The sequence below is a fragment of the Fusarium redolens genome (genome assembly GCF_020744475.1).
Source record: "Fusarium redolens strain MPI-CAGE-AT-0023 chromosome Unknown BKA55scaffold_11, whole genome shotgun sequence".
NCBI classification, from domain to species: Eukaryota; Fungi; Ascomycota; class Sordariomycetes; order Hypocreales; family Nectriaceae; genus Fusarium; species Fusarium redolens.
In genome coordinates, this window is record NW_025763674.1 from 725,062 (window position 1) to 749,351 (window position 24,290).

A 24,290-nucleotide genomic window follows, 5' to 3' on the forward strand; every position below is an offset into this window, starting at 1 on the left:
ACTAGATATCGCTTCTGCACATGCATGTCAACTCAACTGAACTACTGTATGCAAGGAGTTGGAGTAAGACGCCGAACACACTTGCGTAAGGTTGATATACGGACCACTGCGGGTTCATGCTTGTCTTGCTAAGGCCTTATGTTTGTGTGATGTTGGACCCATGGGGTAAAAACAAGGAACTTGCCTCGATCCTGAGCGACAAAAAGACTTAGGTAAGTTTAGCATAAGCTTAGAAGGCCCTTGGTACAGTTTTATTGGCACCATATACAAAGACGGAAGCTTTCTTGCTCCCCAAGGCTTAGATAAAGTGCCGCTAGACCGCTGGTTGAGATGTTTAAGCGAGCATCTGTTTGTACGTAACGCCTTGATCATTCGATCTTAAGGCGGAGCTGTGGAAACGTCCTCAATTAAATCCCATCTTTTTCCTGGTTCTCGCATCGTGGACGGGCCAAAAGCTGTCCCTGGAAATCAGAGGGGCCATGGGTGCTAGATGGTATTCCCACTTCAGGCCAATCGCGAGCCGTGACATTTGGACCTCAGTAACAACAGGTGATCAGCCCGCGCTTCTACCAAGCTTTCAGTGGCCTCACAGCCCTGGAACATCCCTGCCAAAAGCTAGCTTCAGCGGGGTAAGCTTGCTTGAAACACTGGGGCGCCCCGAAATAGCCCGCCAATTACACATTCCCTGTACCGGAAGGGAGGTTGCTGTAGCAACTCGCCGCTTCCCATCGTTTACCATGTTGCGCCAGATGCCGCCGTGAATACTTTCATGTTATGTCGTTAGATCCTCCGTCTATCTGACCTTGGACTTTCTCTTGTCTCAGCCGCTTTCAAGTCTCTCTTTTTATTTCTCCAACTCGCAAATCTTTCATCACGAATCCGCTTTTGCGGTGCATGGCATTTGCACACAATTTTCGCAAACCTCCAACTTCGCTTTGCGCATAGGATGCTATTCCCGCCTCGACGACTTCACTGCTCGATGACCGCATGTGAGAGAAAGTAAACACCAAGTGAACACACGATTGCACACAACCCAATAATACCGAGACCACGAATCACGCTGCACGCTTTTTAAATACATTTTACATACGTTTATTCGCAAGTGCCTTTGTTCACCCCATTGCTTGCATATAGCATCGTTTCCGATCACGTTATCCCCTGAACGACGAAAGTCACGATATCAAGCAAAATGGTGGACACAAGTTATCTTGCGCAGCAGGTTAATAATAGTATTGCCCAGCTGCACGGTCTCTTCGATGAGATCGGTGTCCCTGATCATGAGCGCGAAGCTCGAGAATCTGAGGTGTGTTTACTTGGTCGCAAAGCATATCACAGCTCACTAACTTAAGCAGCTGTTCTCAGCATTGTCTGAAGCACTCAATAGCCAAGTGCGACTAGTCAATTCAGAAAAGAAGGAGATGGTCGACGAGGCAAAGAAGATCATTACTATGATTCACCAAATGGAAGCATCTCTGGACGACTCAAAACGTCGCCGCGACTATGAAGACGACGATGACTTGACCATCACATACCCTCTCACACAATGCCTCCAACAACTGAAGGAGAAGCATATACAAATCAGTCGCCTCCATAAGGAGCGCTTCGAGCAAGTCAAGAGTGCGTTCGCAGCTACATCCTTTGTCTTTCATTCACTAACATCACCCAGAACTCGTCATGGCCCTCGAATCCTATTCATCTCACCTCGAGCCCACATTCGTCCAAATCCCCTTACCGCCCACAGGGCCTAACCAGTCCATCCCTCCCAACTTTGACCTTTCTTCCACCTACGTTGACAAGCTCGACAACGAGTTCACCCGAGTTTATGAGGAGTATTCTCGTCGCATCGCTACTGTTCAAGCCCTTGCCGACCAGACGATTGGCCTCTGGGCTGAGCTTGGCATTCCCCAAGCGCAACAAGATGGCGCTATCGTCAAGTACTATCGCGATGCTCCTGAGCAACTTGGCCTCCATGAGGAGGACATCAACCGACTCCGCTCCAAGCGCGACAGACTCTCAGATGAGAAGAAGAACCGTGAGAAGAAACTCAAGGAGCTAAGATCTTCCGTCGAAGCTCTATGGATCAAGCTCGGTGTTGACGAGAGCGAGACCAAGCCATTCCTTAATGCGAACCGTGGCTGCGGTGTGCGACAGATCAATGAATTTGAGGACGAGCTCGCGCGATTGAACGAGCTCAAGCGTCAAAACCTCCACCTTTTCGTCGAAGATTCCCGCATCAAGCTTCAAGAACTCTGGGATGCGTTATACTTTTGCGAGGATGAGATGCTTGAGTTCACACCTGCCTTTTCCGACGTCTATAGTGACGCTCTTCTGGAGGCTCATGAGCGAGAAATTGCCCGATTGGAAGCCCTCAAGGAACAGCGGGCGCCTACGCTGGCACTCATTGATAGACACAAGAGTTTGATTCAGGAGCGCGATGATCTCGCTGCCTCCAGTCAGGATGCATCGCGACTCATGGCACGCGGTCAGAAAGGTGAGAAGCGAGATCCTGGCAAACTGCTCCGCGAGGAGAAGATGCGAAAGCGTATCGCCAAAGAACTCCCTAAGATCACTGCCGATCTACGCAAGATACTTTCTAAATGGGAAGACGAATATGGGCGACCTTTCCTCGTGTATGGTGAGAGTTACTTGGATGAAATTGAGGCTTCTGATGGACCAAAGAAGGGCGCACTACCGCCCCGTTCTAAGACACCCGCCGGTCCACCTCCCTCAACCATCAAACCACCCAAGTCTGTGCCAAACCGAGCTGCCACCAAGTCTGCTCCTCCTCGATCAATGACCAAAACCCCTACATCTGGCATGCCTCCCAAGCGACCTGGACACCAAGCTACGGGTTCCATTTCTAGTATACCTGGAAGCCCCGCAAGGAGTCCATCGCGAATCCCTGCTCGAGTTCCGCTATCAAACATGAAGCACGGAAACAACTCTCCCGAACGGCCACGTGCTGAATCGCGAGCTGATACCTTCCGACCTGGCCCTCCTTTGATGCGAGCACCTCCTCCCAAGATGCGTGACTTGATGGCTAGGGGTGATCTTGAAGCTCCTATGAATCCCTACAAATCCGTGGGCCTCGCCTCTAGCATTGTTCGCCATGTTGAGCCTGAGGATGTGTATGATGATCGTCCTCGAACAGCGCGATCCAACTCCAACAATTCTCAGTATAGCAGCCATCCGAGCAACAATTCCCAGTTCAGTCACCCAAGCAACAACTCTCAATACTATAGCGAAGAGAGCTTCCATGACCCATATTCCACCATCCGCTCACAAGGCTATCGTCCGATGGCTCCACCAAGACAGATCTCTGGCAACTCAATGGCATCAACCAACATCTCTGGATCTGAAAACTGGGAGACATACGACGATAACAGCGAGCCTGAGCTTGATGTTTCCGATGCTTACTACGCCAAGTTAAGGGCGACTCGCAATAAGCGGTTCTCACCTGAGCCAGGCCGACCCACAAGCAGCCAATCTAAGCGCATACGCGGAATACCCCCTACAGCATCATATAATGGGCCAGTGATGATTGATCAAGATGGCAACCGCATCATTTCAGGCAGTGAATGGACAGACGAGGATGCCTACTGAGCACTCCCCAGATCAACCTTCACTCAACGTTTACCCATGAATGATGTCAAACGACCGTACCATTCTGAACGATGATGGATTCATGCAAGCTTTTCATGATGATGCAGGCATCTCGCGACGATCTTGAGTGAGCAAGCGAACAACAGAACGTCGCAGAACCACGGCCTGTCTAGTTGCAACGTCGATGCACGACTGAATGCCTCTACGATAACGCCAGACAGGCGTTTTGTCACAGTTCCACCTCCTTTGGACATCTTTGCCAACGAGCTCTTTTTTTTTTTCTCCCACTTTTCTTCATAGTCACTTTCGACTGTCTAAGTTACATCTCGCCGGGCCCGACGCCAGGATTTTTTGTATTCTTCTTTTTTCTTCCTCTAGCTTGAGCGGGATATTGTACACAGGCTCCCCACCTACAGAGTGAGGGCCTTCGAAGTGAGTACTTGCTGGCCCTAGGATAATGTAGGATGTGCATAAGGGGGTCGAGGGCGCTGGAAAACTGGATTAGGTAGGGATGGCAGGCGTCCAGGATCATTGGCGTTTAATGTATATCCTGAGTAGGTCGAGCTGCTCGACTATATTCTCAACAATGCTGTTTGTCTTGATTTTGAGAGATTGTCCTTACTCATGTGAAGTCTTAATATCTGTCATCTCTGTAAACCCGTAGACCTCCGATAAAGATATTAGGCTACAGTGCGGCAAGTCACAGCAGAGTTCTCCTATACCTGTCGATGGCATCTTTCAAATGAGGCTAACAACTGAGAATATATCAAGACCAAGATCGTATTTTTGCGTTCACTAGTTGGCGCTGAGATATAGGTTACAGTGCGCAGACGTGAAGCGTGGTCTGAATAGATATCAATGTAGTCCGGCGTTTTTGTCTTTATACGCTGTAGCCTAATTCATTATAGGTAGTCAGCTTGACCGAGAGATGTATATTTCTTCCTGGCCGTCGAAATTGACCTTGATCAATATGTTAAGCATCCCCGACCATATGCAACGTCGGTAATGATGTAGCCTCCATCCAGCATCAGATATGGGATCTATATTTAGCAGGTGGTGGACAAAAGGTCCGGATAAGGCAAGTGATGTATGATCGGTTTGCTACAAGAGTTGCATCTGGAGAAGCAACATGGATCTATTTGTTTCAGATTCCGCTGCAAGTTTGAATTCTTCAGCTCTCCATGCTATGTACAGCGTGATTCACCGTTTATCTACGGTGAATGAACTATTCCAACAAAGGAAGAGCTCGTTTGGTTTGGATGCCACAACTGCGTTTTAGCGCCAGGGGTAAATTTCCGAATTACTTCGCTAGTCTATTACTTTTCACAGCATGTTGATTGGACATCTCCTTTTTACTGCGTCTTGTTAGTTTGCGTGGTGAGTGAAGCCTGAATTTTGTGAAGCGTTATTTTTTAATCATGGTATCGTTTAGATTCAAAATAACCTCTGTCTTATTGTTAATAGAGTAAATAGTCTTGTTAGTTAAGCATAATACAATACAAGCCATGTTTTGTTGAGTCATGTGATGGTGGCTGACCTAACAATTTCAAGACAGTTCATCTTCTCTCCTACCTCAACAACTCTCGGCAGTCATCCATATTGCTTCGCATAATTGAGACTTACTACTGCTCTTTCGAATATTTCGAAACTGCCAAGAAATAGAGAAGTCCTCCCGTTCGATCCAGGCAGATTCTCGGCCGCTCGTGCCGCTTCATCAGATTTGTTCGTATCCACCTGAACAAGGATAATTTCCATCATGTTCGACTCGTTCGATCCACCGCAATTCGAGACTTGGCGCCAGGCGCTTGCCTTTGTCTAGCAGGCAATACTCCTCTCGGCTAACCTTCCATGTCCAATGGGAACAATGTGATTCTCAGCTGAAAGCTTCTCCAGCCTGATCTCGCGGTTGTGATGTGTTCGGGTAACCAACCACAAAAGGAGGCAGAGCATGTTTGTTGGTGATCGACATGTGGATACACACGGGCGTATCATCTTACACGCTGCATGTACCCCTGGAACTACTGCAACCTACGAATCGTACCTTCACGAGCCAAACCTTGGATCCAACGGTGAGAGAACAATAGCTTGAGACTTTGATGTGAAGCTCTCGTTACAGGGGTCAGCGTTCTCTGCAATTGACAGATGAACGTGGCATTACACTACCAAGCCCATCAAGTGACATACAATCTCGGGCTTATCCGTCCTAAACCCGCTACCAAGAGATTTGGCTCATCCGGTTTCCGATAGTCTCGCAAAAAACCAAGTGGTTCTTTAGACCGTTGTTTAATGGGACGAGGCGTCATGCGTCAACGCCTCAACACTCTCCACGCAACCGAGGGTCCACATACGACAGCGGCATCGACACTACTGAAGCTGGAAAGATCCTTTCTCTAATTAGAAACAGAGAAAAGAAACAAGTCGCCTACTCACCAGGAAGAGATTGCAACGTCGAGTGGTGTGTGAGCAATTACTACGCACTGACGGTCATATCTACAGGGGACCCCATATTGACGAGTTCTAGACACATGCCGTCCCGTTGATGAACTGCAGGGTTTGTTTAAGCGTCTTTTGTTGCGTTCGTTTCTTGATCGAGCCCTCCATAGTCACAGAGCTAGAAAGAAGGCTCTATGGGGAGACCAGGGGCTTGGAACTGTCGTGCCGAGAGTTCTCGGCGTCTGGCCAAAGCGACTTGATCGAGGCATTGGAGACTGTAGAGGCCTCTGGCATATATATATACATGATGCTCCTCTACTGTCTGCTGAGTTCCGCAAGAGGTGAGCCAACATCACTCTACGTTCTTTTCTGCCGTCATTCTTTTCAGTATACACTCGTTCTTAATCTGCTTCCCATACACTCTTTAGAAGCACTATTCACTCTCTTATACAAACTTGATTCATTCATTCATATTTTCAACTACCATCGAACTATCTCTCATCGCAACTATGAAGTTTACCGTCCTTATTGCAGCTGCTCTGGCTGCTGCGCCTATCCCAGAGGCTGTTGCTCACCCTGGCATGGGAGAGACCATCAAGGAGATCGAACGAATTGCTGCTCGTAGCTGGGGCAGTGGGTGGGGTGGAAACAAATGGCCAGGACAAGGCAATGGCGGCGGTTCAAGCTCTTGGCCTGGCCAAAGCAATGGAGGTGGTTCAAGCTCCTGGCCTGGACAGAGCAATGGAAATGGAGGGGGTTCTAGTTCTTGGCCCGGCCAGAGCAGCGGAGGTAGTGGCAGTGGTAGTAGCAATGGCAATGGCTGGTCTGGAGACAGCTTTGATGCTCACTCCCTCATCGGCGATCTTGTCACCATCAGCGACAAGTCACTCACTTCAGTCGGTAGTGACATCAAGAAGATCCTCCAGGGCAATGGCAACCCTACCAGCCGCGAGCGCTACTTTGGCTGCCCTTCCATGAACTCCCAACGTTGCAAGCGTGATACCTGCTGTGTCTGGCAGTACATCTCCAACGAACTCGAGGACAAGTTCAGAGGTGAGGCTGGCCGCTGCACACGATGGGCTCGATATGCTGTGCGCATTGGTTTCCATGACGCTGGCACCTGGTCTCTCAAGACCGCTTCCCAAGGCGGTGGTGCCGATGGCTCCATCATCCTCTCTAACGAGCTCACCCGTGGTGAGAATATGGGTCTTCAGCAGATTGGCGAGTACTACCAAACCATCTACGACAAGTACCATACCCAGTATGGTTTCTCCCAGGTCACCATGGCTGATCTGATCCAAATGGGCTCCAACATTGCTGCTGTTACCTGCCCTCTCGGTCCTCGCGTTCGCTCTTTTGTCGGACGCAAGGATAGCACGAAGGCCAACCTCGGCGGTCTTCTGCCTCGCGTTGACTCCAATGCTCTCACTCTGATCAACCTCTTCAAGGACAAGACAATTGGCCCCGACGATCTTGTTGCTCTTATCGGCGCGCACACAACCTCTCAGCAGCACCACACCAACATTGATCGTGATGGTGATCCTCAGGACAGCACTCCTGGTGTCTGGGATATCCTATTCTATCAGCAAACCATCGATCAGAATGCTCCAAAGCGTGTCTACAAGTTCCCTAGCGACGTAGCCCTCGCCAACCACCCTCTTACTCAGCCTGCCTTTGAGGCCTTTGCCAGCGGCAGCACTGGCCAGGCCGCCTGGAACGTGGTAAGTACCATGCCAAAGCATATCATGAAATATCTACTAACGTTTTCCAGGACTACGCCCGCGCCTACATCCGTCTCAGTCTCTTGGGCGTCAACAATATCAACGACCTCACGGAGTGCACAAAGGTCCTCCCTCAACCCGTTGAGTCCTACCGCCACAAGGATAAGGGCCGATTCAACAAGTGGCTCCAGACTGATGATAACTCATGGACATCCAAGAGTGTCTCCAAGGATGTCGACGATGGCTACGAGATCTCTGTCCCTGAGAACAAGATTCCCTCCAGGCGTGGTCCTTGGAAGACATGGACCAGCACCTTCAAGTGGTGGTAGAATGTGACTTTACAGCACATCTTCTTGTAATGGCCACTCGGCGATAATATGTTGTTACGCATATATAGCGAGTCGAAGACTGGCGTTCTGGGTTCATGAGACAGCGCAAGGGAGACAGGACTTCATCATAGCAGCTAATGCCACTCCCGTGGCACTTTTAATTCTTAATTCTTTGACTTCTGGCTTTCTGGCCAGCTGAACTCTTGTGCTGATAATCTCTGTGAAGAATGAAACATCTAAACCTTGTAGAATTGCCGGTGGCTTGCCCACTTGCTCAATGCTGACTATGTCGTGACTCTGGCAATCATGATACCTGAGTATGAGTTGAACCTCACCGAGTTTTCCGAAGCCATAGAAATTGGTTGCATAAACCAAATTAGGCTTACATAAGGTCTGTCAACGGATCAGTAGTTGCAGCGGCAACCTCGAGAGTCAAGGGAAGATTGAGGGCATTATCCTGAGCACACACACGACAGCAACTGACATTATATTATCGCTCCTCACTTTGAAAACTCGCTTATTCGTATTCTGTATCGCTAAAGTGGCTACAGATGCCCGTAATCCAAGGGGAACTGAGGCAATTCCTTCATAAAGTACATGTATTGATGGTCTTCTCTTATGTCCTGACCTCGCTTAGGTAACAGTCCTCGAACGATGCCGCCCAAAGTAGAGAAGTCTCCCTGTCTTTTCCGCCGCCGATGGCAAATAGCTGACGGTATCAACTGTTTTTTTCTCCTGGTTTCGCAGATATATGGTATCCCCAAGAGCTGAAAACCAGTTATGTGAAAATCTCCAGCGGAATCGATCACCAGCTCGCCAAAGAGTTGTATCCTTAATCGTATGGACTAGCTGAAACCTGCTGGAGCATATTGTCCACCCTGTGAGATCCACCACTTTGTCTGTTATGTTGCGAATGGTGAGATGATACTCTGGTTCGCCGTGGGGATAAACGACCCCGGGACTGTCGTCTGGACAGAGCAGGGCGGTGATACCGACAGGTGGGGATCTGGTGTGAATGGCTCTTCTGACACTTGCACCTATTCCTGTACCTGGGTTTTCCTCGCGATATTCGACTTGGCTGCCGAGATTTGGGCCGATTGATTGACCGTCTGCGTTCGTTTGAGAGCCTTGTTCGTGGAAGGCGATGAATAGAGCCTCCTAGTGACCATCTAAGAATTCGAGTAAAATTCCTCCATCCTGCCGAATAGCATTTTCCTTTTCAAATGTGTCGACACTGCCTTGATTCATGTGTATCTGGTGTATCTCTTTCAAGTCTCGACGGAGTTCCCCGTATATGTAGGCCGTTGCCCCCTTCTCGATAGCGTTGGCGAAGAAGGGCGTCAGATAATCGGCGATATCGTCGACTCCCCGATTTTCCTCCCCACTCGGAATATAATCGATGGCTCCTCGAAGATAATCAAGACTCACTTGGCGGTGATTCAGTGTCGCGAGCTGTATGATCTCGGTCCATCCTCGTGGAAAGGCTTCAATGTATCGAACAGTAGGAAGAGAGAAGTCTTGAATAAGCCAATATACAAGCTGGGGACTTTCAGAAATGGCTGTGCGGTAATTGAAGCAAGCGCGGTATTCTTGGGGCTGGTTATTGTTATCGACATCGAAATCGAAACTGACGTAGAAGTGATCTGAGAGGTAGTCGTCTCGGTTTACACTTGTGGCTTTGAGCTTGCCCTTCCAAACTCCATAATTATTTAACGGCATTTTTACTAATTTCTTTGTAAAGCTGAAGATGGAAGATGTAAGATGAAAGAAGAAGAATGTTGTTGATGAATTGCAAAGACAAGTGAAGGCCATTGTCCTTGCTGTCCTTGAGGGAAAGCCTTGGGATGCAGGTCACGCCTGCCAAAAGAAGAACAGAAAACCCCAAGCCGCGGTTATGCGATAACTGATACCTCTTTCCATCAGTTAAAGACTTAAAATCTTACCAAGTAGGTAGGTACTTTCAAGTCTCTACCAATAAGGTAGTTCTGAGTTATTCAACCTCTGAAATATGGCAATAGAAGTTGAGATTCATTCATCAGAGCACCCACTCTATCAGTAGGCTATGTAAGAGATGGTCTTGAGTATTGAAGAAGCATAGCCGATTGTCCAGGAAAATAACAAGTTATCGTCGTTATATTATGTCTTTGATCTATCGTTATGTCAACAATGCCACATTGTATCTGGTCCATAGGTATGTTTCTGACATGCATCACATGGAGAATCTTCTCAATGAGCTCACGCCCGCAGGATCTGCTGACACATAGTCATTCATGTCCAACCCTGTACCGTCTGCCTCTCCGTCCTTCTCGCCCCTGACAAGTATCGCGATACTTGTCCCTTCACGTGTCCGGCAAACACCACTTCCCACGGCAGCCTGAATCGCTCGAATCGCATACGAATGAACCGTCAACGATATGAAGTCGTCGTCTTTCGTCGACTCATTGAAGATGTCCTCTAAAGCTCTCTGTTTCCTCACGACATGCTCCTCATCAGTCTCCGGCTCAACTCTGTTGGTGAACTGGTCATCCTCCGCAAAGCCATCTTCGATCTTGTAGCTGGGATAGTTTTCGGCTATCCATGTGCGATCCCTCCTGTAGTCGCATGTGTGGCGAGTGATTCGTTCTCTGAGGAGTTCTTTGACGATGGGGTGCTGGGGCGGTGATTGTGAGGCCATGAGGGATGAGAAGACGATGTCTGTTGTTTGGAGACATCTCGCTAGAGGACTTGTGTAGAAGATCTTAGGTTGTGGTGCGCCTTGATTTTTGATGAGATCGGTCCAGAAGGAGTTGAGATCTTGAGCTTGTTTTTCACCGACTTTGGTGAGAAAGGCGTCAAACCAGGTTTCTTTGCCGTCCCCATTTTGGAAGGAGACTCTTGTCTGCTCAGGTTAGTAAATGACTGAGTATTGGATGAGATGGTAGTACATACATTCCACGCTTCGGAGCCTACTTGGGCGTGCATCTTATTGTGTACCCCAAGGCCATGTCGTGTGAGGTACAAGACTTTGTATGCGACATTGTCGGAGCTATTCTCATTGAGCCATCTCACATATGCAGCGAGACGAACCCAGTCCCTTTGATCTGCAGTATCTGGATCATCGGAAGGGTATTTTTGATCTGGGATGAGGCCCAGGTTTGGTTGCGTCGTGACTTTTTCTCCAGGATATTCATGGGCAATGTCGGCGAGTTCAACAAAGATGCCAGGTTGAGCCTTGAAGGTCCATTTAGAGGCCATGATATGATATGTATGTGATGTTCGATATAGAGGGACCCGCTAAATTGTGCGTGAGTTATAGTATGTGCATGTATTGATTGAGTTGGGTTAAGCTTGAGGGTGGTTGGTTTGGTTCGGTTTAGGCATAAGGTCGCATGCTAACGAATGCAAATGCACCCAAGTGATAAAGTTTGGTCAGGCCATGACGTAGTTGGCACAGAAATGGGGCATCAGAATTAACATCACCAAAAATATCCAAAGCCAAATCCACATGAAAAATTGAAACAGTTATTATGGAGTATCCATGATGTCTCTATACATTTCCTATTGTTTCGCAACAAATATCAAGACTGCGGTTACACTCAGCCCTGATATGGATCTGTTGCTTAACGCATTCTTGTGACGTCGAGATAATGCAGAGTATTTTCTACAGATTGAGATATAAAGGCTGAACCATCTCAGTATACGGTAGCCACAAAGCTCAAGGCTCTGCAACGCCAAATCCAAACGCTCAAGCAAGCTCTACAGGCTCCTTTTCCCCAGGTCCACTATCTGGAAGCTCTTGAGGTTTACTCCCCACAGCCTCACCCCCGGCTTCATGAATAGCAGGTTGTTGATACCCAGCAGGATAGCCATTCGGACTTCCGCTATAACCTGTAGACGGCGTATTTGGATCATAGTAATAACCACCCTGTTGCGGTTGCTGTTGCTGGTTCCACCCAGGTTTGTCACCTCCAGGTGCTTGTTGGTATTCTGATGAGCTTGAAGTTTTGTTCTGCTTCTTCTTTCGGCGGAGGAAGAAGAACACTGCCACGCCGATAAGAGCGAGTGCTGCTACACCGCCAACTGCTCCTCCAGCGATTGCGCCTACTGGTGTTCCTGAGCTGCCACTATCTTTGTTTGTCTCAGTAGCGGTAGATTGGGATGTTGCTGTTCCTGTCGCTTCGGCATTGATACTTCCTTCAGTTTGTGCCTCGGCCATTTGTGAGAGCAGAGAACTGTAGTCTCGCTCATTGATGGTGCTGAATTCTCGTGATGTTTGGCCTTTGTAGGTGAGAGCGGCGCTTTGTGCTGTGGAGATATCGAGGTCGTTGCACCAATAATCGAATGTGCTTCCCTCCCATGATACAGTATTACAGTACGGAGATGCTGAATCTGTGCTATGACATTGTTGAGTATGACTGATTACATGGCATGAGAAGAGAAGGGAGTGAGTTGCCATTTTAGAGTGTAGTTGTCAACCTCACAACCACCATCGCATTTACTCGACACAAAGTACTCCTCCGAGTTGATACATGTTGCATGATATTGACAAGATGTCTCTCCACAGCATAAGACACCACCGTTTGTGAATGATTGGGCTGGCATGGGAGGGAAGAAGTAGCACCAATCGTCAATTGGGCAGGCTCTGCTTGCTCCAAGTCGTTCTGAGATGTATCCGCAAGTATTATCGGGGGCTATTGTTATGGCGATTTCTTCTGTTGTCGTTGTTGTTGTTTGGCTACTTGTTACTGCCCGACGTTGAGTGTTCTTGTGGCTGGGGGAGCTGTAGGCCTGGGAATAAGATCGTCGAGGATGCCCATGATGCTGCTGTAAAATAAAAAAATATAAAAAATAAAATAAATAAAATAAAAAAGGTATACTGAGTCTAAAGATAGTTAGTTTCCCAGCAAATTGACTTGTTTGAGTAGTTGAGATAAGACTAACTTTCTGATGACCTTCGTCGATCTCAATAGTAACAAGCGGTGGTTGTGAGAGGGTATACTTGAATTTATGTGATAATATCAACACCGCAGCAGGACTTAAAATAAGGTCGGAGCCAAAAGAGTCAGAACCAAGAGGAAACTCCTTCAGAGAAACTCAGAGGCCAATAGGTATATAACTACAACCGCACCTTAACACACGAAGCGATGCAACGCTCAGCCTGATTTCCACCTCAGATCCATTCAGCCAAGGCATTCGTCTAATCCTTCAAACCCAAGGTCAAGCACCTATGAAATCCTCAGAAGCATATCTTGATTTTTCAGATTTTCGTGTAGACAGCCTGACTTGTCTCCATGCTATTCAAGGGTTGCAATCCCATCAAACTTACCGCATCTGGTCTGATCCTGCGCAGGTGGAGGATCAACCTTGTAGAATCGTGCTTGGCATATCCGCTCGTCAGTCTAATTTCTTACGATCCTGACGTGTAATGAACATTCTAATAAGGCATGTGGTTCAATGGGTGGTTAGGGATTTCATTGAGCAGTTTGTAGAGTGAGAGATTGCTTGGAAAACAATGCATTGGAGAAAACCAGGGTTATCCTGAAGCTATCCTTATGTGCCTTGAAAATGGATTCTCAAGGTTCAAGGTTGATTTGTAACAGGGAAAATCAGAGCAGGTATTAAAGAATACTAGATTAGGCTTAGGCTTAGATCAGGTCATGGAACATACGCAGATCGGCGCGAACAATCCCAATGTCGTGTCTTGGTGCTTGGAAGCTGACTTACACCACTCATTGGCGTATAGCATGTGCGAAGCGAATGACTCTTGATGGGACATGCCAGTTCATCAATAATGTTCTTCTACTAAAGAGTGCCGACTAGTGTAGACTTTCTGCATCAAATCTTGTGCAGACAGCTTTTACAAACATTGTTACCAGACAGAATCCAGATCAGCTCCGCCTGAAGAAAAAGACACCTGGACAACATTATTGATACACTGATTTTCAGTGTGTACAAAAGTCTTCTCGATTGCTAGATTCACAGTCAGGTTGTTGCCCATAAAAAGCATGCTGGTCCTCTTACACCATGGCTCAGTATGGTCCCATTTGTGACTATTCAGGACATATCCCTCGAAATTAAACGCCCGTTTCATCCCCGATGTTTCTTTAAACGCCTTGAGACTTGGCAACATACTCCTATTCCTTATGGCCAAAGCATATGACATACGACTTTGCGAGATGTGGTTCATACTCTTGGCTTAGCCAGAGACTCAAGTCTATGATTCGGCTTTTATGTGGCCACTTCCCACTTCTTAGAATTAGCCAAAGCAAATGGCTCCTCGACCAGCCTCTGCGAACGTTATAAAGCGAGCATAGATCGGACATCCCACGTCGAAAGATGTTAGAAGGCTCGGGTTTCGTTAAGTGCACAACTCTATTTGAGATATCTTTAGTTCGACATAGAAACCAGAACAGAACGTTCTACAAATGACTCTCGGTTTAGTGCTCGCAGAAATTCCACTCAAGATTCTTGAGGTCGCTGTTAAGAGTATCCTGCAGATTAGTTCTCTCCGCCATGAGTTCCTCCCGATTCTTCTTTGCATCCTCCAGACCAATAGGGAAATCCAAGTTATCCACCACCATACGCGTCAACTCAGGGGGCAAGTTATTGAAACGATCATTCTTAAGCAAGACCTCGGCCCACCAATCGCGCTGCTGGGGAGGAACATTGGCAGTCGAAATGATAGGAATATGAGGGTCGACCAAAAATAGGGCTAGAATTTTTCGGTGGCCGGGGCGAGACTTATCAATCAGTTCAAAAGGGCTGACGTGGTGCTGATACAAGTTGGGGAAGAAAAGCATTCTATCCTGACGTGTGAGGACGCTGCCGATGTTTTGGAGTGAGTCTGCGCCGGTGTCAATAGCGAATACTCGTTCGATGCTGTCGAAATCTCCCTGCTCGTAATTCAGTTCCAAAGTTTGGTCTTCTCTGTTGGCAGGTGTGCGGAAATCAAGGCGAGAATCAGTGATATTATCGCAGTCATAGTAGTAGAGTGCAGTCGCGCATATGTGCTCATTCAACTGGCCTTCGACATGCCATGAACCGCCGTCATAAGTTGGCTTCTCGGGTGTAAGATGGATGTTGGCAAGCTTGACAATGACTTGCACACGAGAAGCGTTGTTAAAAAAGCCAGAGGTCTTTACGTCGCTAGGGTTGATCTTGACGAGCTCCTCCGACTCAGTCTTGGGCTCTGGAAGTTCTGGAACATGGGTCTCCCTGAACCATTCCTCGTCGCGTTTATTGCGATCAGATTCCTCGTAATCTTCTTCGTAGTCCTCATCCTCTCTACGAGGCGGCTCATCATCATCCAGTGGACGATTTTGGGCTGAACACCAGTCATCTCCGCAGATCTCTGGAACTTTGCAATCTGGTCGGACATTCGTGGTGAAGATACGTTGGACTTCGAGGTCGTCATGCCATCGATAGATGACATCCCAAGCCGGGAGCGATTTCTCGATGAATTTCTCGATGACGGGATAGAGCTCGGCATGTTTGACCGGGTGTACATTGTTGATGTAGCTGTCGACACGAGGATGCTTGCCAGTTAGGTCAACGTCGCAAGGGAGCCACTGGAAGCATTTAGAAAAGGCACTAGAAGGCCACATGCTGTTATCACTGTTGTCCTCGGGGATAACAACGCCTTTCCCGCAATGCGACAACGCTTCTTCGACATTGATGCGCTTGTCTGGGAGGATGAGAGATCGCCCGTAAACAAGCGGCCACAGCGAAGGGTGGACAATGTCGAGAACCTTGCCATCACTGCCAGGATGCCAGTCCTTGTGCTCCTCGGGGACATTCTCCAGGGGGGAAACGGCAGCTATGAGGGCATCTCGGAGATCTTTAGAGACCAAATTGTCTGATTTAATGGCAGCAGAAGCGTAATCCATGACAGGAATGAGGCCAGTCTTTTGGTAGATTTCTGCCTTTTTACGCAATTCTTTGATGCACTATCGTGGTTTAGCAGGACATTTCAGTGTATTTAGCTGATAAATGTTACTTACAGCATCGGCCATGGCCTGAGTGAAATCACCGTGTACCCGATACTCTCCCCAGGGCATCTCCATGGCCTCCTTCTTCCACTTGGCAGCAATTTCATCATGATTGACTTTGATCCACCACTCGGGTTTGTTGGTGAGGTCCTCGATGACTTTGATCATGCAGACTTCTCGAATAGTCAAAGTACTGGCTCTCCAGTCTCCTTCTTCCCTGCCAAGGACAACTGGAAAATGGGTTCCAGCGTAGCTTATAGGAAGGCCGAAGCCAGGAAGTTTGATTTCTTGACCGGTTGACATTTTGCTCCTTGCGAAGCGTGCGATGGATGTTGTTATAGCCCTGTTGAAAGACTTGAACATGGCCTTATATAGAGGTGTTGAAGTGAGGTTGAATATGAATCCTTGCCAAGCCAATGGGGCACCAGCCTCCGCTAACCTCGTTCAGCTCAGCTTTGGCCGAATAGAGACTTCAGCTGAAAAGCTCAGGCCCACGTGGGCTCTGAAACGATACCGAGTTCAGGCAAAGTGAAGCATTTTGACTCTCGTGTACTCAAGGCAGCAACGCGATGGAGGAAGAAAGAGTGTACGCGAATGTCCACATGTTGTTACGCGGGTTGGACACGAGGTCACGTTACTTGTAGTCCGCTGATTGCCGTGAATCCCTAGGGTATCATCAGGCAACAAGGTCGCTAATTTGTTACAATCTGAGAAGTTTTGGAAGCTCAAAACATAAAACGACTGGTAGATATTGTTGGTTGATGAAAGAAAGCACGCAGTGTTTTCCGTAGTTTGTATCGGCTGATGATCCGTAGCTCTCGTTTTCTCAAGATTTCATGTGTTTTGATCGGAAACAAATCCCGACAAATGTCAAGACAAAGGAGGATACTAGTCTATGTTATTCCAGTTGAATAACTCTCAACAAAGAAATATGCCGTAATGCCTCATTCTGGTCACAAAGGAATGCTTCAGGAGAAAATTGCCTAATCTGGACAGTCCACATATCTGGGACGTTCCGTTGGAGTCAAACGATGAGCCATATTCAAGACTCAAAATCATCACATATCCGATACAGACTCTAAAGATAGATGATCGAAATATATCGAATACAATAGCTAAGTTTACTATAATGTATATAATCGAACGAGTTCTATCCTCTGCTTGATCATCCTTGTCTACCGAGTAAATATCTCGGGCCTACGCACGAATCACATTCACTCAACTCCACTACCGAGGCACGGGGCCTTTAAGGATTACGGAGTTTTCACCTGCGGCCTCGGTCAACACAGCGAAAAGCACCCACTAAAGGACAAAGGTACATGATAGATGTACTGATTGATAAAAATTCATGTCCCCACGACGTCCCTGAGACCGCTAATAATCTAGGTTGGGCCATACCATACTTGGTTCTTCATACATACGTTGACCTCCATTTGCCAAGTTTTTTGTCTTCCTTTATTTTTATTACATTTTTATTCTATTTTCTTTTACAACTCTCAATGCTCACCGTGAGCTTCTCCCTCCCAAATCATCCGCCGCCATGACAGAAACAGAAACAGCTGTAGTTGAGTCCCCCGCCGAGGCCATCGTCATTCCCTCAGCGGAGCCCGTCGTCGCCGATGCGCCTCCGGCCGAGCCCATCGAAAAGAGCCTCAACTCCAACAACAACATCAACACTACAAGCAACAATAAGAACAAAAATGTTGCACAAAAATCTAGTCCTCTCGCGCGACTCCTCAAGTCGTCCTCTGCCATAGATGACTTCGTCGAACATCTCAACCGCGTCATTCAGACGCGAAGAGGCACAGATACCGTCCTCCTCTTCACAACTTATGCTGCTCGCTTGATCGGAGCTATTCTCAACATTCTGGGTCGGACTACGCTTCGTCACTCGGCTCGCAAGGTCGTCGAGATGGCCTTTAAGATACCACCCTCGGCTTCCGTCGTCCTTTCTACCGCGACTGCGCCGCCTCTTGCGACTCTAGCCCTCAATCTATCCAAGTACATCCAGGGCTTCACCAACATGTTGGGCGAGTGGCGCACTATGAACCGTATGTGGGGTATAATTGGCACGTATCTCGAGGCCAAGGATCTGATCCTTCGTCTACGTGGTCAAAAACTCGACGCGAATGGTGAAAAAGTACCTCCACCCAACCGAGTCAACACTGCTTTCATGACTGTGCAGATCCTTTGCAACTTGGTCTACAACGTCGGCGAAGGTGCTTGCTGGCTGACCTGTAAGGGCGCTACCAACCTTTCACCAAAGACGAGCGCCAAGCTAGGTATCATGGCTGCTCGCTCATGGTGCGCGTGGGTCGCTCTCGAGCTCGTCCGTTTGCTGGTTGAACGTGTGCGCAGAACAACAAGCGGCGATATCGCCACTGAAGAGGAGTGGAAGAACAACTGGAAGGCCGAGGTTCTTGGTACACTTCCATGGATGCCTCTGTCGGCTCACTGGAGCACTGAAGAAGGGCTCATGCCAGAGCTCATGGTCGCGGCTATTGCTACATGGCCCGCTACAAACATGATGAAGAGCGTGTGGCGCCAGACAGCTTAGAGGGATATGAGACTCAGACCTGCTAGCGAGTTGCCAGGGAGCTGCCCAACTTTTAAATCGATTTCGTACTACTGGGTATACGGGGATATACTTGTTGGGACTGCGAGCATCGAAGTACATGCATCGCAGAGTTCGCATCTAGAAACACGGCATTGATTAATACCATTCCCTCCATCAAGGTATGGTACAGGGACATTAGAAGTGGGAAAGATATAGTGTTTTTATAATATTGCAACTGGCAGTCCCCGTGGCTGCCACTCTTGTGTCGAGATTATTGCCTAAGGTACCTATTCTATCCATACAAACAAAACATACATCCATACGCCTTCCTCAAGTTACCCATCATCGCCATCACGCCTCCCCGTTGCCAAATAGGTCTCATCATTAAAGGAAATATTCTATATAAAAAATATAAGACTTTTATTAAAAGTCTGACTAGAATACCTATTGGAATACGGGAGTCTTCCTTATCCTCCCCCTAAGCTCATTTCCCTACCACCACCCTGACTGTTGGTACTGTTGCTGGTATACAGGCGGGTGTTGGTGCACAGGCAGCGTCTGTTGCGGGTACATTGCCGGTTGCTGGTGCTGTAGTTGCGGCAGATGTTGGTGCTCCGGTTGGTGTTGCGGCTGGTGCTGTAGTTGCGGCTGGTGTTGGTGATGTGGCTGGTGTTGGTGCTGTAGTTGTGGCTGGTGCTGTAGTTGCGGCTGGTGCTGTAGTTGCGGCTGGTGTTGTAGTTGCGGCTGGTGTTGTGACGGGTGTTGGTGCTGGGCAAAGCCAATAGGCGCATACTGGGGCTCCATGTTTGGCAGGTAGCTGCCGCTCAAAGCGTATGCAGCCTGTGGTACCTCCTCGACTGGGGCGCGGAAGTTCTGACCTGTCAGGAGCTCTGTTCGAGGAACGACGCCGCGGAGTCTGGGGTCATCCACAGGACCTGGCAGAGCACCAGCCTTGACGTCCTCCACATGGTAGTAACTAACGAGGTGATGAGGCACGCCTTGGTACGTGATGCTGATCGTCTTCTTGACGAGTCCTTGCTCCTTGAAGTCGTAGGAGTCGACGAGTGAACCGACCAGATGGCGCTCATCATCACTGGCCACAGTAGTGTACTCAGAACCATGTTCCAGGCCTGTTTGGTAAGGGACAGGGTTTCGTGGTCGTGATTTCGTGATGCCTCCAGATTGTGTGGCTGACTTGCCATTCCTTCCCCTGGCGCGCTTCTTCTCTCCGGGTGGAAAGGGCTTCTCCAGCTCGCGGTACAGGAGGTAGTTGCCAAGGATACGGCTGGGGCTCCACGAGATGCTGTCGGTCCAGCGCTTGATTCCAGAAGCATGCTCTTCGTAGACGAAGACATTGCCGCTTTTGATGAGATCTTGACGCTCACGGTCATGTGGTCGACGAGGGACGTGAGACAGTTTGCCAGAGAGACATGCCTCGAAAATGATCAAGGCATCAGTGGTATCACCTATGAAACCATAGAATGTCGGTTGAAGCGGCATGGTTCCAGACATTTTGGAAGGGATAGCCTTTAAGGCTGGAGATAGATGGGAGGGAAAGGGGGAGGTAGTGGAAGTGTAGTGTGAGTGTAAGTGATCTTAACCTTGATCCTAAGTCAGTCGCGAGAATCTAGTGAATGTAATCTCAGTGACTTCGCGAGGTTGACTTTGGATGAGGAGAAAAACTTCCAAGTCTAAAATCGAGGGAGGGTCGAGAAATTTATAGAATTAGGGCCCCCTCGTGGTGCTCTCAAAAATCCTACTGAGGCGAACACAGCCTTTCCACGGAGTTGCTGTAGCAAATAAGATGGCGAGCAATCGTAAAGCTTGTTCAAATCGTGAAGCCAGCCACAGTATGCCTATAGGTGCTTCTCTCTACTCACGAGAGATACCGCACCGAACAATGGCGAAAGTTGAGCTCTCGAACTCAACAACGTAAATTGCGCCAAACAGTGCGTGCAAATGGGTATCACGAGGACCTTTGACAAAAGGCTATCTTCAAGGGAGAAGGTATTCCAGTTGTGGCGGGAGGGCAGGCGTATAGGAGAGCGTGAGCTGTTTCTTTATTTCACCATTGACTTTGGGGTGAAGAATCTCTGAGAAAATGACAGCACGAAGTAATTGGTTCGAGGCGTGTGCGTATACCGTTCAAGCGTCAGGTGGCAATGATTGTGAAAGCCAGTTCGTGAAAGTAAACAATGGTTGGTCAACAAGAAGAAGAAGAAAAAATATGAAGAACAAGAGAATAATGTGGATGAAATGTGGTGAAGTGAAGTTGAGGTGTAAGTGGATGGCTTGGATGTAATGTAGTCGAATGCAATGCAATGCACTTACCCAAGTAGGCAATCTACACTACAGGGCGGGCTAAAGGCTAGTTGCACTTGCGCTTCCATGGCATAGATGGATGGACTCGAGCTTGGATTTAGGAAACAGCAGGTAGGTACCTAGTAATTACCTGGACTTGAATCTGGGGCCTGGCACTTGTTGGCTGGCTCCCGTCTGCGTCAACCACATCCTGGGTAGTGTCTGTATCCGGCCTTTCCCTCAGCTTAGATGCCGTTCCAAATCCACGCCTGCCAGTGCCATTTCACATTGTCATTGCCATCCATGTCGTTTAGACCTCCTAGGAAGGAGGAGGAGGGAAATGGAACTGCAAGCAGGTACCAAAACCTCCCTACGGTACGGTACGGTATCCGCGGCCACCTCACCCAGGGGATACTGGGGATAGGCACCTTAGGTCAGTACGGCAGTCCATCCAGGTGGTATTGAGTTGGTAGGGCAGCAAAAAGATGTACGGCAAGGTAGGAGGTAGGTACGTACCCGCCTGCCCGCCCGCCCGCCTGCCTCCTCATGGTCAGGTCCATTGGAAACATCCTGAATTCAACATTGAGCAGGTACTTCCGCTGACTGAACAGATACCCCAGCAAAGCCCCTTCATTGCGTTGTCGGAGCATGTGCCGAAGTACCTCGAGTACCTACCTACCGTATCGGTACGTGCGTGTAGTGTGGTGTCTCACACCTGCTGTCGAGGTGGGTGGTGGCTGTCCGGATCTACTCTAGGTAGGTACAGTTGCGGGCTGTTTGTATGCGGCCGAGAGACCGCGAGTTGTAGGTAGGTACCTGACCTGCCATCATCTTGGGGTTCCCTCCAGGTCGGATCTGTGTCTCACTCTGGAAGAATTCGATCTCTATTTGAGCAAGGGCTTGGGCGAATCATTCTCTCCAGATAGTTTCTTCAATTCAAAAGAAGCTCTTCACTATCTGAATTCTAAGATTCAGATCTAGTTAGAGCTGTTCAGCCCTTCTCCAAATCGACGGGAAGCTTAATGCAATGAAAAACCTACATCCCCATCCTCCGTCCCATCCCAGCTGGAACTACCTCACCTCGTCCCTGAAGGCTGTACCTCTCCTCATGAGAAGTGCTTTGGAGGTGGTCCTAGTCTTAGTAGGGACACGCCTGGGGACACGCTCCTCACCCCCTACACCCTTGCACCCCTCCTCCCTTCTTCCTCCTTATGCATCAGTGACGCACTATACCGTTCTTTCTTGAGAATATGCCATCACAATGCCTCTAGTTATGATTTTCGTCTATCTCGATATGTATGTGGCATGTATGTGATGTGTCTGATTTGTCGCTGCAGAATGAATCCTCCGTCTCCAACAATGCCATTGTATTCTTTGTTATTCTTTATATCTATTGTTATCATCATCGTCGACCACATTCTACACCATCATATGTGAACTCGTTTGAGCCACCATGTCATTGGATGTTCATTATCACTTTTTGTCTGTGCTGTTTTTGACACTCATCAACCCCTCTTCTTTCTTGTTTGGATGATTTCTGTTATCCACATTGGAGAAAGGAAAAAAGGCCAAAGCACCACAGCCCCCATTAACTGACAACCATCACAGCTCACTCACATCACTCAGGGCTGAGCCTCTCTCTACAGTATCACTCTTGAGTCGGCTCTTCTATTCATGGGGGTGTAAAACAAAAGGTCCCTGACTGAATTCCGATTTATCCATTTCTCTTGGCTTGCGCTCCAATCTTGAGTATCAAAATGAAATCACAGGAAGATGCCGAAGTAGCAGAGGATTAGTTAGTGCATTTAGCTAGTTAGTTAGTCAGTTCGTGGTTTAGTTGATGATTCCAGATTTTCTCCTTCGCCCGTTGGATATGCAAATCTCGCTGGTGTTGGGTTGGCTTGGGCTTGGTGTTGGTGTGTGCCTGGCTGATCCCTGTATTTTGGCCTTTCTCGTCTCGTCTTAGGCGAGCTGTCTGGATGTCTGGGTCTGGTTGTCTTGCTCGCCTTGCCTTAGCTTACCGTGCCTTATCCTGCCGCGCGTCAATTGAGTTACGGAGTCTGATGTGGATGGATATCATGGCGTATTCCATGTAAAGTCATCTCATATCATGTCACTTCAACTACCAGGCCATGGGTGCTGCTGTGCCTTATCGGCATATAGACTAAACACCGCCTCCGGTGTTATGTCGAATCTGCGACGCGACGCTGCTACATACCCAGATTGATTAATTGATTCCATAACAGTGGAACGCACGCACGCAGCAGCTCCCCGGACCGACAGCTGCTACCTTACTCCCGCAAACAGAAACAGAAAAAATAGCAGGAGCCCATGTCTTAGGCATGGACATGGACCTGAAAAATGATGAAAATGAAAACGAACATGGTCAAGCCCATGGACATGGTATGCAGCGACCTCCGGCATTGGCTTTGGTGCCTGTCTTATGGGTCTCTGGGGCGCTCTTAGTGCTCTCCACCCGTTCCTCTTCCCAGGTACCTTTTTGGGACTTTTGATTGGCCGATGCACCTGCCGTCCTGCAGGCCATCTCTGCCTTTTACCGTGATTGGCTGTTCTGCCCATCACTCTTTCTCCTCTGGGCTGCCACACCCTGGTCATTTGTCCCTTGTCCTTGCCCTGTGTTCTCTGCTGCTTTTGTCTCGAGAGAAAAAGGGAAGGGACTGGGAAAGAACGCACGCACAAGTGGGAGAGCCGACCGACGAGGCGGCACTCAGCTTCCCATTGGGTGGGATTCTCCAATTGGCTTTTGTAATCGTGTGTCATCGCTTGAGACCATTTGCATGGGTTTTACTGTCAGCCCGCCAAGTACCGAGATACCTTGTCCTGGGCTTCATGATTTGATTTGCAAACTCGACCCCAAACCCCCAGTTCGAGATGCTCCTGCTTCCGTCTTCCGTTTGAAATGATCCAACTCCCATCTTGGCATCGTTTGTACCCTGTCGCATCCCAATCGCATCCCATCGCATCCCATCGCATCCCATCGCATCGCCACGCTGCTAATACACAAAGCATCTACTCATTACGTCTCCTCATCTCCATCTATATTCCTAGACATGGCAACACCTGGATCATTAATCCCCAGAGCCGTTCTATAGTAATTAAACTAACCACCTTACGGGATATATGGTGGTATCACTATCATCGGTTAATGAGCATGGCCTTGTTATCAACCTGTTCACATGCCCGCAACGCAATACCGTTGCGTCGACTGATCAATGATGCCGAACCCGAAACGTGAGCATCTGCGGATTGCCAGATATGTACATACGGCTGATACGGTACTGCGCAGAGGCCAACAACCATCCAACCCATCTTACAATACCGTAATATCAAACTGAGACGACAGGGTTATTCACAACTG

At 48.4% G+C, this 24,290-nt stretch overlaps 8 protein-coding genes across 8 annotated transcripts; 3 read left to right on the forward strand and 5 right to left on the reverse strand.

Annotated features, from left to right (window-relative positions):
• Nucleotides 1-1,189: 1,189 nt before the first annotated feature.
• On the forward strand, nucleotides 1,190-3,603 carry BKA55DRAFT_541167 (microtubule associated protein-domain-containing protein; the record flags this gene model as incomplete). The annotated part of the gene is made up of 3 exons (XM_046190353.1): nucleotides 1,190-1,303; nucleotides 1,353-1,617; nucleotides 1,667-3,603. 3 exons carry the CDS (start codon nucleotides 1,190-1,192, stop codon nucleotides 3,601-3,603), a joined length of 2,316 nt encoding a protein of 771 aa, XP_046047479.1.
• Nucleotides 3,604-6,545: 2,942 nt separating this feature from the next.
• On the forward strand, nucleotides 6,546-8,286 carry BKA55DRAFT_704101 (heme peroxidase; the record flags this gene model as incomplete). The annotated part of the gene is made up of 2 exons (XM_046200636.1): nucleotides 6,546-7,757; nucleotides 7,808-8,286. 2 exons carry the CDS (start codon nucleotides 6,546-6,548, stop codon nucleotides 8,084-8,086), a joined length of 1,491 nt encoding a protein of 496 aa, XP_046047480.1. The 3' UTR covers nucleotides 8,087-8,286.
• A 958-nt stretch (nucleotides 8,287-9,244) lies between these two features.
• On the reverse strand, nucleotides 9,245-9,805 carry BKA55DRAFT_692067 (uncharacterized protein; the record flags this gene model as incomplete). Its single annotated transcript, XM_046199721.1, has 1 exon — nucleotides 9,245-9,805. The coding sequence occupies one exon, from the start codon at nucleotides 9,803-9,805 to the stop codon at nucleotides 9,245-9,247; it is 561 nt and encodes a 186-aa protein (XP_046047481.1).
• A 291-nt stretch (nucleotides 9,806-10,096) lies between these two features.
• Nucleotides 10,097-11,449, reverse strand: BKA55DRAFT_80277 (histidine phosphatase superfamily). Its single transcript, XM_046201633.1, has 2 exons — nucleotides 11,015-11,449; nucleotides 10,097-10,964 (listed from the first exon to the last, which is right to left on the reverse strand). The coding sequence occupies exons 1-2, from the start codon at nucleotides 11,318-11,320 to the stop codon at nucleotides 10,296-10,298; spliced, it is 975 nt and encodes a 324-aa protein (XP_046047482.1). The 5' UTR covers nucleotides 11,321-11,449; the 3' UTR covers nucleotides 10,097-10,295.
• Nucleotides 11,450-11,810: 361 nt separating this feature from the next.
• BKA55DRAFT_704103 (uncharacterized protein) lies at nucleotides 11,811-12,937 on the reverse strand (the record flags this gene model as incomplete). Its single annotated transcript, XM_046200637.1, has 2 exons — nucleotides 11,811-12,459; nucleotides 12,489-12,937. Coding segments are annotated over 2 exons (1,098 nt in total), but the record flags the coding sequence as incomplete, so codon positions are not given.
• Nucleotides 12,938-14,502: 1,565 nt separating this feature from the next.
• BKA55DRAFT_595429 (uncharacterized protein) lies at nucleotides 14,503-16,356 on the reverse strand (the record flags this gene model as incomplete). The annotated part of the gene is made up of 2 exons (XM_046195805.1): nucleotides 14,503-16,011; nucleotides 16,066-16,356. The coding sequence occupies 2 exons, from the start codon at nucleotides 16,354-16,356 to the stop codon at nucleotides 14,503-14,505; spliced, it is 1,800 nt and encodes a 599-aa protein (XP_046047484.1).
• Nucleotides 16,357-17,593: 1,237 nt separating this feature from the next.
• On the forward strand, nucleotides 17,594-18,610 carry BKA55DRAFT_516501 (uncharacterized protein; the record flags this gene model as incomplete). Its single annotated transcript, XM_046188092.1, has 1 exon — nucleotides 17,594-18,610. The coding sequence occupies one exon, from the start codon at nucleotides 17,594-17,596 to the stop codon at nucleotides 18,608-18,610; it is 1,017 nt and encodes a 338-aa protein (XP_046047485.1).
• A 467-nt stretch (nucleotides 18,611-19,077) lies between these two features.
• Nucleotides 19,078-20,122, reverse strand: BKA55DRAFT_692072 (Gti1/Pac2 family-domain-containing protein; the record flags this gene model as incomplete). Its single annotated transcript, XM_046199722.1, has 2 exons — nucleotides 19,078-19,336; nucleotides 19,404-20,122. 2 exons carry the CDS (start codon nucleotides 20,120-20,122, stop codon nucleotides 19,078-19,080), a joined length of 978 nt encoding a protein of 325 aa, XP_046047486.1.
• Nucleotides 20,123-24,290: the final 4,168 nt, after the last annotated feature.